Raw genomic sequence first — 11,835 nt, forward strand, 5'->3', positions numbered from 1 at the left:
CTCTTGTTCTCCAACTCACCGTGGGTGTCGGATCTAAAACACTTATTCCCCACAACCTGGTGCTTTCCAGGACTTTTGGAGTACAACTCCCTTCAGCCCCCAGCCAGAACCACTCTGAGATTGCTGCTTGGTTATTTCCCACTTTTAAAAATTCTGCTTTTATTTCAAAACGTCCTTAGTTTCAGCCGAGAGCGTACATCTTCCTACAGCGCCAGCCAGCTATGAAAGAATCATAAAGGCACGGAGATGACTCGCGGCAGCGACGTTACACCGCCCGGAATCCCCGACGGCGTGGCGCAAACTCCTCGCCTCCCTCCACCGAGGACCCTCGGGCGACCTTGGAGGCCGCGGCAAGGGCAGGTGGCACCTCGGGCAACTTGCGCCTGCGCCGATGCCCGCTGGGCAAGGCTTCTGCCCCGCGCCGGGCACCAGCTCGGGGACTCGGACGCGCCGTCGGATCCTGGCCAGGGGACACCCGGCGGGGCGTCGCGTCCCCGCGGGGCTCGCCTGGCCCCAAGCCCGGCACGCCCCCTTGCCAGCCACGCCCTGAGCAGGAACAAAGCCTTGCACGTCGGTGCGGCCGCCCCTTAGCCGCCCAGCCCCAAGTCCGTCGAGCTCCCCCGGTCCGGCCCGGTGCCCATCGAGCAGCCGTCTGCCGGCAAGTCTCGCGGCTTGAAAAGAGCAAAGGGCGGCCCCGGGGGCTCCGTCGAGGCCGCGGCCCCGTCCCGCCCCGTCGCTCCGTGTTTACCTTGCGGAGAAGCCGGAGGGTGCGCGTCGCCTGGTCGCGGCGGCGCTGGCGGAGGGCCGCCTGGATGTCGCGGATCCAGCCCACCCGGCGCACGTAGGGGGGCGCCGGGCTGCTCTTCCGCAGCACCCCCGGCAGCTTCTCGGAGCTCAGCAGCCGCGAGGCCAGCGGGAAGCCCGGGCGGCGCCGCGGCGGGAGCGGGGGCTCCTTCGGGCCCCGGCAGCCCTGCTTCTGTTGCTTCTTCTTGGGCCGGGGCGGCTCCCCTGCAGCCGCCGCCTCTTCCTCCAGGCTGCTCTGCCGCCCCAGCCGCGAGCCCATCGCCGGCCGGGGCTCGGCTCCGCGGGCAGGGCCTGGCCGAGCGGGGTCCCGGCGTGATCGAGGGGTGCCTGTTGGTTTGGGGGGGGGGTCTCTTTACATTCCGGCTGCTGCTGCTGCCGGCGCCGCAGTGCCGGGCGGGCGGCGGCGGCGGCGTCTCTCCAGCCCGGCGCGGTCCCTCTGGAGCTCCGGCGCGCTCCCGCCCCGCCCGCGAGATGCGGCTCTCTTTCGGCGGCACGTGCGCGCGGCGGGGAGGGAGCCGAGTCTAAGTGGCGTCCGGCAAGGCGGGCGAGCGGGAGGGAGCTTCTGTTCGGGGCACCCCCTTCCTTCCTTCCTTCCCCGCCGGGCTCCGGGCGTTTGCTACCTGCCCGGTCCCCCGCTTGTTCCGTCGGGACTTTGCCTTCTGCTTCTGCCTAGTCTTTTGGAACCCCCTTCTGGCTGGGGAGGGGGGGACGTTCCTTTTCCCACCCCCGTTTCTCGATCTGCTTCTCCAGCGCAGATAACGCGCCCTCCCACCCGCCTGAAACCTCGCCAGGCCCCGATCCCAAGGCAGACGATCATCATCGCCCCTTCCTTTTTCCATGCCCGATTTGGGAACTTTTCACGTAGCAAAACAACAACAACACTGTGTGATGATGGATTTTTTTGGAGCTAGCCGACCTAACCGGATGAGCCTGCGACCAGAAGGAGGAGGAGTATCAGGAAGAATGGACAAAATTTAACGATTACTTAGCTAAATTTGTTTGTTGTTGTTTAGTCCTTTAGTCGTGTCCGACTCTTCGTGACCCCATGGACCAGAGCACGCCAGGCACTCCTGTCTTCCACTGCCTCCCGCAGTTTGGTCAAACTCATGCTGGTAGCTTCGAGAACACTATCCAACCATTTCGTCCTCTGTAGTCCCCTTCTCCTTGTGCCCTCCATCTTTCCCAGCATCAGGGTCTTTTCCAGGGAGTCTTCTCTTCTCATGAGGTGGCTAAAGTATTGGAGGCTCAGCTTCAGGATCTGTCCTTCCAGTGAGCACTCAGGGCTGATTTCATAGAATCATAGAATCATAGAATTGGAAGAGACCACAAGGGCCATGGAGTCCAACCCCCTGCCAAGCAGGAAACACCATCAGAGCACTCCTGACATATGGTTGTCAAGCCTCTGCTTAAAGACCTCCAAAGAAGGAGACTCCACCACACTCCTTGGCAGCAAATTCCACTGTCGAACAGCTCTTACTGTCAGGAAGTTTTTCCTAATGTTTAGGTGGAATCTTCTTTCTTGTAGTTTGGATCCATTGCTCCGTGTCCGCTTCTCTGGAGCAGCAGAAAACAACCTTTCTCCCTCCTCTATGTGATTTCCTTCAGAATGGATAGGTTTGATCAGCTTGCAGCCCATGGGACTCTCAAGAGTCTCCTCCAGCACCATAATTCAAAAGTTAAACTAATTGGAAATAGCTTGCAGGCAACAGATTGGCTTAGGAATTTATATAAGTTAAGTGATGTTTGACATGTACAATTTTGAATTGAAAAGATATAAGGATGTTATTGGACTAAGTTAAGTTTATAAGAATTATGATTTGGAAAGCCGTTATAAGGATATGCATGGAAATTCAACCAAGGGGAAGCGAGGAAGTCACTTAACAATGCCAATGTGTAATTTTAATAAGGATATGGTTTATGTTTGTGTGTGTGTTTTGTTTGTGTATAATTTTGTGAAACTTAATAAAAAAAATTTGAAAAACAACAACACTGTGTTAAAGCGAAAGTTAGCGCACCGTTTCCCACATGATCCTGGAGGGCTTCCAGAAGGGGGATTGACGTTGTCAGTCAACAGTCAACTTTCAATATTGGGTCCTCCGCTTCCCCAGAGTAGAGGGGCGGGGGAAATGGGCTGGCCTCTTGATACCAAAGTGTGAACTCTGCAAAAGAGGTGTGAGCACTCAGACCCTGATAAATACTTGAGAAGTGACGATATTTTGCACTTCCTTCTTTCTTACAGAATTGTAGAGTTGGAAGGGGTTCCAAGGGTCATCTAGACCAACCCCCTGCAATCCAGGAATCACAACTAAATATACCCTGGCGGATGGCCACCCCATCTCTGTTTAACAGGACATCCAATGAAGGAGAGAGTCAGTCCACTACATTGTGAGGTAGTCTGTTCCTCTGTTAAACAGATCTTACTGTCAGAAAGTCCTTCCTAACGTTTAGTTGGAATCTCCTTTCGTGTAACTTGAATCCGTCGGTTTCGGTCCTACAGTAGGAAACAAGTTTGCTCCATCTTCCATGTGACAGCCCTTTTGATATTAACATCAGAAGAGCCTTCTGGATCAGGCCAAAGGGGTCTATTTCAGCATCCTGCACTCTCCCCTCCAGTGGTTTCCAAGATCAGAAGCATTGCTACCTGTAGCTCCCTCGTAGTATTGAAATGCATTTGCCGTTTTTTTTAGTACCCATTCAGCCAGTTTGGAGAGATGCTTTTCCGGGGATTTTCGCGCCTTTTCTCTTTCACCACCCTGAATGTTTGGGCTTCATTTGCAAACTTGTCCAGCTCATTCCGAACTCCAGGACACTTCTGAACAAGTTATCAAGCACCAGGTCTGCTCCCAACGCAGTTTTGTGGGGGACCCCAACTTCTCAAATCTCTCTATTTTGACAATGGTCCAGCTTTCAATTGCTGCCTAGGGTGCTCTGAGCTCCTCCTCCCAACAACAGTTTTTAGCTTTGAGGCTTCCAAGAAGAAGAAGAAAAGAGCTGGCGGGGAGCAGTCTAAGAAAGCTGAGCTGCCTGCTGAGGAGTCGGCCCCTTAATCTTGGCACAATGTCCTCTTTCTCTCTGGAAAACGGGGGTCTTTAAAGCAGGAGACATTGGGGACTGACCCTGAGACCTTCCACCCACTAAGGCTAAGCACACACTCTGCTTCTGAGCCCTCTAATTGCACCAAGCCCTGGAGGCCAGAGGGTGTCTCCACATGCTCAAGAAACCTGGGCTGGCTTTGGTTTCCTTCCTGACTGCCTGCTTCTCCCCTGCAGCGCAGACAGGGCTGCAGATCTGCTATTGTTGTGTAGGAGGATCTAGCCAGAAATGCTTACTTCTCCTGTTAGTGGTGCTAGTCCACATGGAACTTGCCTGTGATGCTATCATGAAGCACTTTCAAGGGTTCTGCTGCTGCTAATGCGTTCAATTCAGTCCACGCCCTACAGGTTGTGAATCCACCTCCAGCTGCAAAGAGTCATGAAGCAAAAGAGCTCCCGTTTTTTTTGCTCGGCTGCTGTCTGGCACTACCGGAAGGCGCAGAGGTGTCACCTGTTCTGCAAAAGCAGACCGTGAAGTCGTATTGCCAGTGAAAGGACTGTGGCGTCAGAGGAGGGCTGAGGCGATGGCGCCTGGGCCGTTGGGAGCTCCTGAATATCAGCTTCAGGAAACTGCAGGAAGGCAGAGGGCTGTAGGGCGTGAATCTTGCCTGAAGGTTTCCCTGCCTGATGGCCCCCTTTTTGGGCCTGATCTGGTTTCAGGCTATTCTGTTTTTAGTCAGGTGTGGGTGGGTGGAAAAACACCTTCATATGCCGTGAAAGAGCCGAAGTGTGTCATTCAGGGGGCCGCATCAATGATGGGTTGTGGTGGTGGTCAATTTGGAGGGCCATAGGAACCAACTCCAAGAAGAAGAAGAGTTTGGATTTGATATCCCGCTTTATCACTACCCGACGGAGTCTCAAAGCGGCTAACAATCTCCTTTCCCTTCCTCCCCCACAACAAACACTCTGTGAGGTGAGTGGGGCTGAGAGACTTCAGAGAAGTGTGACCAGCCCAAGGTTACCCAGCAGCTGTATGTGGAGGAGCGGAGACGCGAACCCAGTTCCCAGATTACGAATCTACTGCTCTTAACCACTATACCACACTGGCTCTCTTCGTCACCGCCCCAATAAAATATTTGAGGAGAAAGGGGTGGGGTAGCGGGGAAACACCATAGAAAATGGGGTGGGAAGTCAATAGAACAAAGGAATAAATTACGATGTATTGGAATTTTATGTGAAATTTGGAAATTGACAGGAACTTGCTTCGTGGTTTACTTCTGAAAGAAAAGATGGGGCATTAAGACAGAAAATAAGAACTGGTTGATACTTATCCTCTGATCTGAATAAATGCATAAGCATTAAAGCAATGGTAAAGGGCATCACCCAGCCCTCAATTGCAGCACCCTGAGACCTTTTGTACAGTGGTACCTTGGGTTAAGAACTTAATTAGTTCTGGAGATCCGTTCTTAACTATTCTTAACCTGAAGCACCACTTTAGCTAATGGGGCCTCCCGCTGCTGCCGCGCTGCCACCGTGCGATTTCTGTTCTCATCCTGAAGCAAAGTTCCTAACGCGAGGTACTATTTCTGGGTTAGCGGAGTCTGTAACCTGAAGCGTCTGTAACCTGAGGTAAAAGGTAAAGGGACCCCTGACCATTAGGTCCAGTTGTGACTGACTCTGGGGTTGCGGCGCTCATCTGGCTTTATTGGCCGAGGGAGCCGGCGTACAGCTTCCGGGTCATGTGGCCAGCATGACTAAGCCGCTTCTGGCCTACCAGAGCAGTGCACGGAAACGCCGTTTACCTTCCCCCCTATTTATCTACTTGCAGTTTGACATGCTGTTGAACTGCTAGGTTGGCAGGAGCAGGGACCGAGCAACGGGAGCTCACCCCGTCGCGGGGATTTGAACTGCCAACCTTCTGGTCGGCAAGTCCTAGGCTCTGTGGTTTAACCTACAGTGCCACCCGCGTCCCTTTAACCTGAGGTACCACTGTATATAAATAATAAATAAATAAATTAAATATCAACAGTGGCCACTAGGCTGCAGGGGAAAGGGGTCTGTGAAGCCGGTAGGCGGGGTGTTCTTCCATCAACCTACTTCTGAGTTTTAAGTTGCCTTTAGTTTTTGCTCCTTGGTTTTTTTCCTCTTGGGAGAAAGAAAGGGGTGGGGGTCTGAATATAATTGGTGAAATTGGTTCATGGTGCAAGCTCGCCATCCTTCATCCCTGGCATGTGGGCGGCCCTGCCCTTGAAAGCATTTCTTGCAGCCCCCTCTGCGTCCTTGAAGGAGTGCTCATCAAGAGGCGCTTTGAGCAAAAGGAACCGGACATCTCATCCTAATAACAGGATGCCATGCAAACAGCCAGCTGGTGAGTCTGGGCTGTCCAAGTGTCGGCCTTGCCTTAGAGGCGAATGCCAGCTCCGGCAAGCTCCACGGTGTCTTCACATTCTGTCCTAGTTCCAGCTTCAGAGGAATGTTGCATTCCCCCCGTAATGATAACGTTGAGCTGGCGGGACTGTAATTAGTGGTTGAGAAAAACACTAATAAGTCACTTAATTGGCTCTTCTTACAGAAGAGGCTTCCTGAAAAGGAAAACTGTAATTAATGCTCCCCGCTGGAGCAAAAGCCAGAAGTGGGATGCATTTCTGGGACATGTGAGATGAAGGCATTTACACACATGACACGGAATTGATGCCGGTTTGTTCAAAGAGCTTGGCACCGAAGCTTGACATCCTGGTTCACATCTCAGGAAGTTTTGTGTTGAGGATTCATTGCAGAGCAAGCAAACTGTTTGTACCAACGTGTCTAGAAACCAAAGTTTCACGGACACATTCATTGTTTCTGACAAAGAATTTGGATGTCGTCTGACATTCTTAAGGTGGAGACCACCACAAATGGGAGCAACTTAAGCTGGTGAGTGGATGAGTCACAGACATATTGCATTTTTATCATGTTGGTCGCCAGATATTATTTTTTGTCTAACCACCTTGTTTCGATGCAGGTGGAGCTTAAGACGGTGATTCATGCTTTCGTTGTTTTTTCTTTCCACCACACAGACGACTGCATCATTTTAAAGGTGTTTCAGCTGGGAAGCTTTCTTCCCAGCACTTTAGAAAGTTTCCCCATTTCCTTGCCTAGTCCAGAGTTTCTCTTCCCACACATTCTTGAGGACTGGGAAACCGCGGCAGGTAGGCAGGCAGGCAGACAGGTCTATCCCCACTCACTCAGCAAATGAAATGGGAGCTGCCTTTTAGCCCTGTGCTTGTTTGCTGCTTTTCAGAGAGTGGTTGCTTCCCAAAGCAAGGTAAAGGTACCCCTGACCATTGGGTCCAGTCGTGGCCTACTCTGGGGTTGCGGCACTCATCTCACTTTATTTGCTGAGGGAGCCAGCATACAGGTCATGTGGCCAGCATGACTAAGCCACTTCTGGCAAACCAGAGCAGCGCACGGAAACGCCGTTTACCTTCCCACCAGAGTGGTACCTATTTATCTACTTGTACTTTGACATGCTTTCAAACTGCTAGGTTGGCAGGAGCAGGGACTGAGCAACAGGAGCTCACCCCATCGTGGGGATTCGAACCGCCAACCTTATGATCAGCAAGTCCTAGGCTCTGTGGTTTAACCCACAGCGCCACCCGCGTCCCTACTCTTCCTAAAGTAGCTCACATCAATTAAAAGAGGAGAGAGAGAATTGCAAACTAAAGAAACCCACAAGGCGTTGGAGGGTGGAGGGCAGGGCAGAGGGGTGAGGTTTTAAGGAGAAGGGAGGAGGAGATCATGTTTTCAAGGCCAGACCAGAAGTGGTGAGCAGGTGATTTTTAACCAGTGAAAGCCAGGCTGATTGTGCCTTGCTGGCATTCTGAACAAAGGCTGGTGGTGTGGGTCGATGGAGGGGGTAAGCAGCCCCCTGCTTGCTCCTGCATTCCCTAGGACAGCTGTCTGTTGGAGCTCAGCCTTCTTTCTGGTGGAACAGGGGAGGAGAGGGAGGAGGGGAGAGAAATTCCCTGGAGCTCCTCCAGCCAGGCTGGACTTCCCCTTCTGCCATCATGAAACCCTTTGGCCACTGGCATGTGGCGTTTGACTGCAATGAGTCAGCACCAGGGACGGACTTTGGTAATCGTTGGCAGTCTGGAACCATGAGCGAGCCCAAAACTTGGCGCCCCCAAATGAATCTTCTCAGTTATGGATCTTCTCAATTCTGTGCCCCCTTGGCTCAGCGCCCCGTGCAGGGGAACTGCCCTAAATCCAACACTGGATAGCACTCTGGGTAGGGCACTCTGCACGCTACTGGGGGCACTCTTGCCTCACAGCAGTTCCCTTGTATAAAGATGTGAAATCAGAGACTTAAGTTTAGAAGTCTCCGCCAGCACCCATCTCCAATGCAGATTTTGGCTGCCAAATGTTGGCTGGCTTAGCTCAAACACTAGCCTGACTCTTCCTTGGCCGCTCTCTCCAAAATGGAGTAGCCAACGTCAATACATTAAGGATTTTAAAGGTGGGGGAAGTGTGCAACGGAAGAGTTTCATGTTCTCCCCCGCCCACCAATTTTATTTTTCTTTGTGTTTATAAAACCACGCTATGTTGATTCGGATCCCATGGTGACAAAACAGAAGAGTGGTATAAAATGTTGCTGGGGAGAATGAAACAATAGCCTGTTAATCAGATCAAAAAGCCAAGAAGCTGCCATTGCCCAAATGCTCTCAGGCGTCTCCTGCAAAGGCTAGCAGAAAGAGATGGTGCTTTGCTTGCCCTTTGAAAGACAAAAGGGGCACCCAAACCAGCAGAATTCGGGGGCCACAGTGGAGAGGGCCGCATCCTGGCTCACTGCACAATGAGCCGTGCCCATTTACAGGACCATCACAAGGGTTCCCGTCAGCAGTTCTCAAGAGTCTGGGCTGTCGTCATAAAAACAAAACTACAAGCAATTATGTTTTGACATCTGTTGAAAACCTGTTTATTCAACCCACCACTTGCTGATTTTTAACACCTACCTTTAAGTGATAATGTTTTTTTTATTGAAATGTTTCCTGCTATGTATTGCTGTGCTTATGGCTTTAATTTATTATTTTAATCTAGCTCTTCCTGGTGGGCTGAAACAGGACATGCTCATAACTGGTGGGTGCACATTGCCTCGGATCAAAGCTCACATGCAGGTGGGAAGATGAGAGATCAAAGTCATGTTCTCCAGTGGGAAGTGGGCTATCAGTCTTTCAGGCTGTGCCATGTGACTCCTTCAGAAGGATGACTCTGCTGCTCAACAGCATCACCTTGAACCTGCCCCATCACCAGTAGCAACATGTGGGCAGCCCAGGGTAAATCCTTGGGCTTTTGGGGGGGGGCTGCTCCACCCAGCAACTGAGCCACTAAGTCCTGGTCAGCCTCGAAGGAAGCTCATGCAGAGCACATGGTAGTACAGTGGTACCTCGGGTTACATACGCATCAGATTACATACACTTCAGGTTACAGACTCCGCTAACCCAGAAATAGTACCTCGGGTTAAGAACTTTGCTTCAGGGTGAGAACAGAAATCATGCTCCGGTGGCGCAGCGGCAGGGGGAGGCCCCATTAGCTAAAGTGGTGCTTCAGGTTAAGAACAGTTTCAGGTAAAGAACGGACCTCCGGAACAAATTAAGTACTTAACCCGAGGTACCACTGTAATCCAGTCTCAAGGGTGATCCGATGTGTGAGTCATTCATTGTGGCAAAACTATCCCTGTCCTGGAATGGCCGGAGCAACCATCTAGCAACAGCGGCCTCTTGGGCCATCAGTAACAACAGTTCAAGAATGGTCCTTGGATGTTTGTGGGTTAGGGTTAGGCCTCCTCCAGAATAATCTGCCTAATTCCTCTGGCTATGAACCACCCGCCCACAGAACCTCAAGCTCGCCAGGGTTCAGACTTGGCTTATTAGCTTCCAGGATGTGCACTGAGTCGGACGCCGCAGAGAAACAGATCTTGGGATCCTCTGTGTTGTGTTGCCACTGTGCTCCGAAATCCCTTCAGGGCTGCCCCCAAACGGCTTCTCCCAGTTGTCAAACAGCACCAGGGAGAAGATGGCACAAGCCGCAGCAGGTCAAGATACCTCTGCCCGATGCCACTCTCTGAAACTGGCCCTGCAGACAGGAGGGGAACCACTTAAACATGGCGCCTCCCACTCCCAGCCTTCAAAGATGGACTGGGGAGATGCTTTCGGCCGATACGTTTTCTGCAAAGGATTGCTGTGCTTCATTTGCTATTTCCGTTTAGGTTTGTTTTAAAAAGAAAATGGTGGATGTTGGCGCCACCGTCTCAAGCGGGCTTGTGTTCTGCTGAAGGGAAAGCCCCCCCCCTCCCATTCCTGCGACCTTTGATTCTGCTCTGGGAGGAATCAGTCACCCATCAACTGGCCTGGTGAGCTTTCTATTAAACTCCGGTTCCCTTCGGTGGTTTCCGTAGTTTGGTCTTTTTTTCCAATTGAAAGCAATGTGTCTGGGTATTCAATGGGAAGATCGTTTCCCCCCATCGCATTTTACACCATCATCTGACTAAAAACCTGTCAGAGGAAGGAGGGAGGAGGGAAAATGGACTCCTCACCCTGGTAGGAAGGTCCCTATATTCCAGCAAATGGCCAGAGTTTTTAAAGCAGATCCTTCTTAGCGTGGCCCCAATGGGAACATCAGGAGAACCATATTGTAGCAGAAGAAGCAAGTTAGGGGGACGAGACCCTTTGGAGTTCAGGGTGTCCTGATTGGCCAATTCTTCTGCTTCTGGGGCAGAATAGGTAAAAAGAAAAAGCTAAAATCAGCTTTAAAAACAAAACAAAACTTCCAGAACTGCCAGAAAATGTTAGAAGAGTCTGAAAGATCACTGCTCTTGCATTGTTGTTGTTCTGTCTTTTAAAATTAGCCCTACAAATTTTTTACCAAAAAATAATAATAATGTTGCCCCAAGGCAACTTACAAAGTTCAGAAGGTTACCAAAGCATATAAAACACAAACCGTAGCAACAGTATAAACAAATGTAAGATTAAAAAATATATCATAAGCCCCTAAGCGAAAAGGATGGCCATCAGTCATGGATGCTTTAGTTGAGATTCCTGCATTTCAGGGGGTTGGACTAGATGACCCTTGGGTCCCTTCCGACTCTACAATACTATGATTCTGTGACGTCACTCTATAAAAACCCACCATAAAACCTATTTGGCCTTCCCAGCCCAAACAGAAGAGAGCTGGCCAGTAAGCCGCCATCAAATGCCTGGAAATGAAAGTGGGTATTAGCCTGGCACCCAAAAGATGGTCCTTCGGGTGACCTTCGTGCCTCCCTGGCGAGCTAACTGTTGGGGCAGATTCTCTTGGTGCATCTTGTTTCCTGGCACACCTGTTTTTCCTAAACACGTAAGCAGACCAGGTGTTCTGGCAACCTGGGCGCTTTAGAAATGGAACAGGAGGGACAATTAATTCCATTTTCAGTGCTCCTAATTTACACAAACAGAAACAGAGAACCAGCCTTCAAAATTTGCACTTCTCTGAATTTTGCAGTGTAGGTCTCCAGCCCAGTATATTATTATTATTATTATTATTATTATTATTATTATTATTTATTATTATTAATACCCCGCCCATCTGGCTGGGTTTCCCCAGCCACTCTTTTGCCCATGGTTTCACTGACCTGTAATGTTTGTTCTGTGGGATTTCTGTTCTCATTTCCATTTTTTTAGGATGACTTCCTGCACCATCCCTGCTTGACTGGGGCACCGGGCATCAAGAAAGGCTTTCCTGATAAGAGATGGGTCAAACTGGCAGCATTGGTTTCTTGTTTTTAAGTTGAGTTCTCTACATTTCCACATCAGTTTTTTTTTAAATGAATATACTGTTTCTAGTCCTCATGAAAATTCAGCAGCCATTTAGAGCATTTCCCCCCTATAGATAGAGAGAGAGACAGCGCACAAAGCCACTTCCCCCTAGTAATACAATTCTGTATTTAAAACAAATGAATCAATACCTTTTTATACACCCCTTACCT

At 50.7% G+C, this 11,835-nt stretch overlaps 1 protein-coding gene across 2 annotated transcripts in view; it reads right to left on the bottom strand.

Moving 5' to 3' along the window:
- The window catches only part of LRRC75B (leucine rich repeat containing 75B), a 37,051-nt gene that overhangs the window by 9,071 nt on the left and 16,145 nt on the right, over positions 1 to 11,835 (bottom strand). Inside the window, exon 2 of one of the 2 annotated variants that reach the window (XM_080985228.1) lies at positions 749 to 1,711. In XM_080985228.1, coding sequence (XP_080841354.1) covers positions 749 to 1,063 — 315 coding nt within the window. In that variant the 5' untranslated portion in view covers positions 1,064 to 1,711. Of the gene's footprint in view, positions 1 to 748; positions 2,732 to 11,835 lie in introns of those variants that run through there. The other variant, XM_080985227.1, reaches the window with a different exon arrangement.

Source organism: Podarcis pityusensis (genome assembly GCF_964106645.2).
Source record: "Podarcis pityusensis genome assembly, chromosome: 16".
Lineage (NCBI taxonomy): Eukaryota > Metazoa > Chordata > Lepidosauria > Squamata > Lacertidae > Podarcis > Podarcis pityusensis.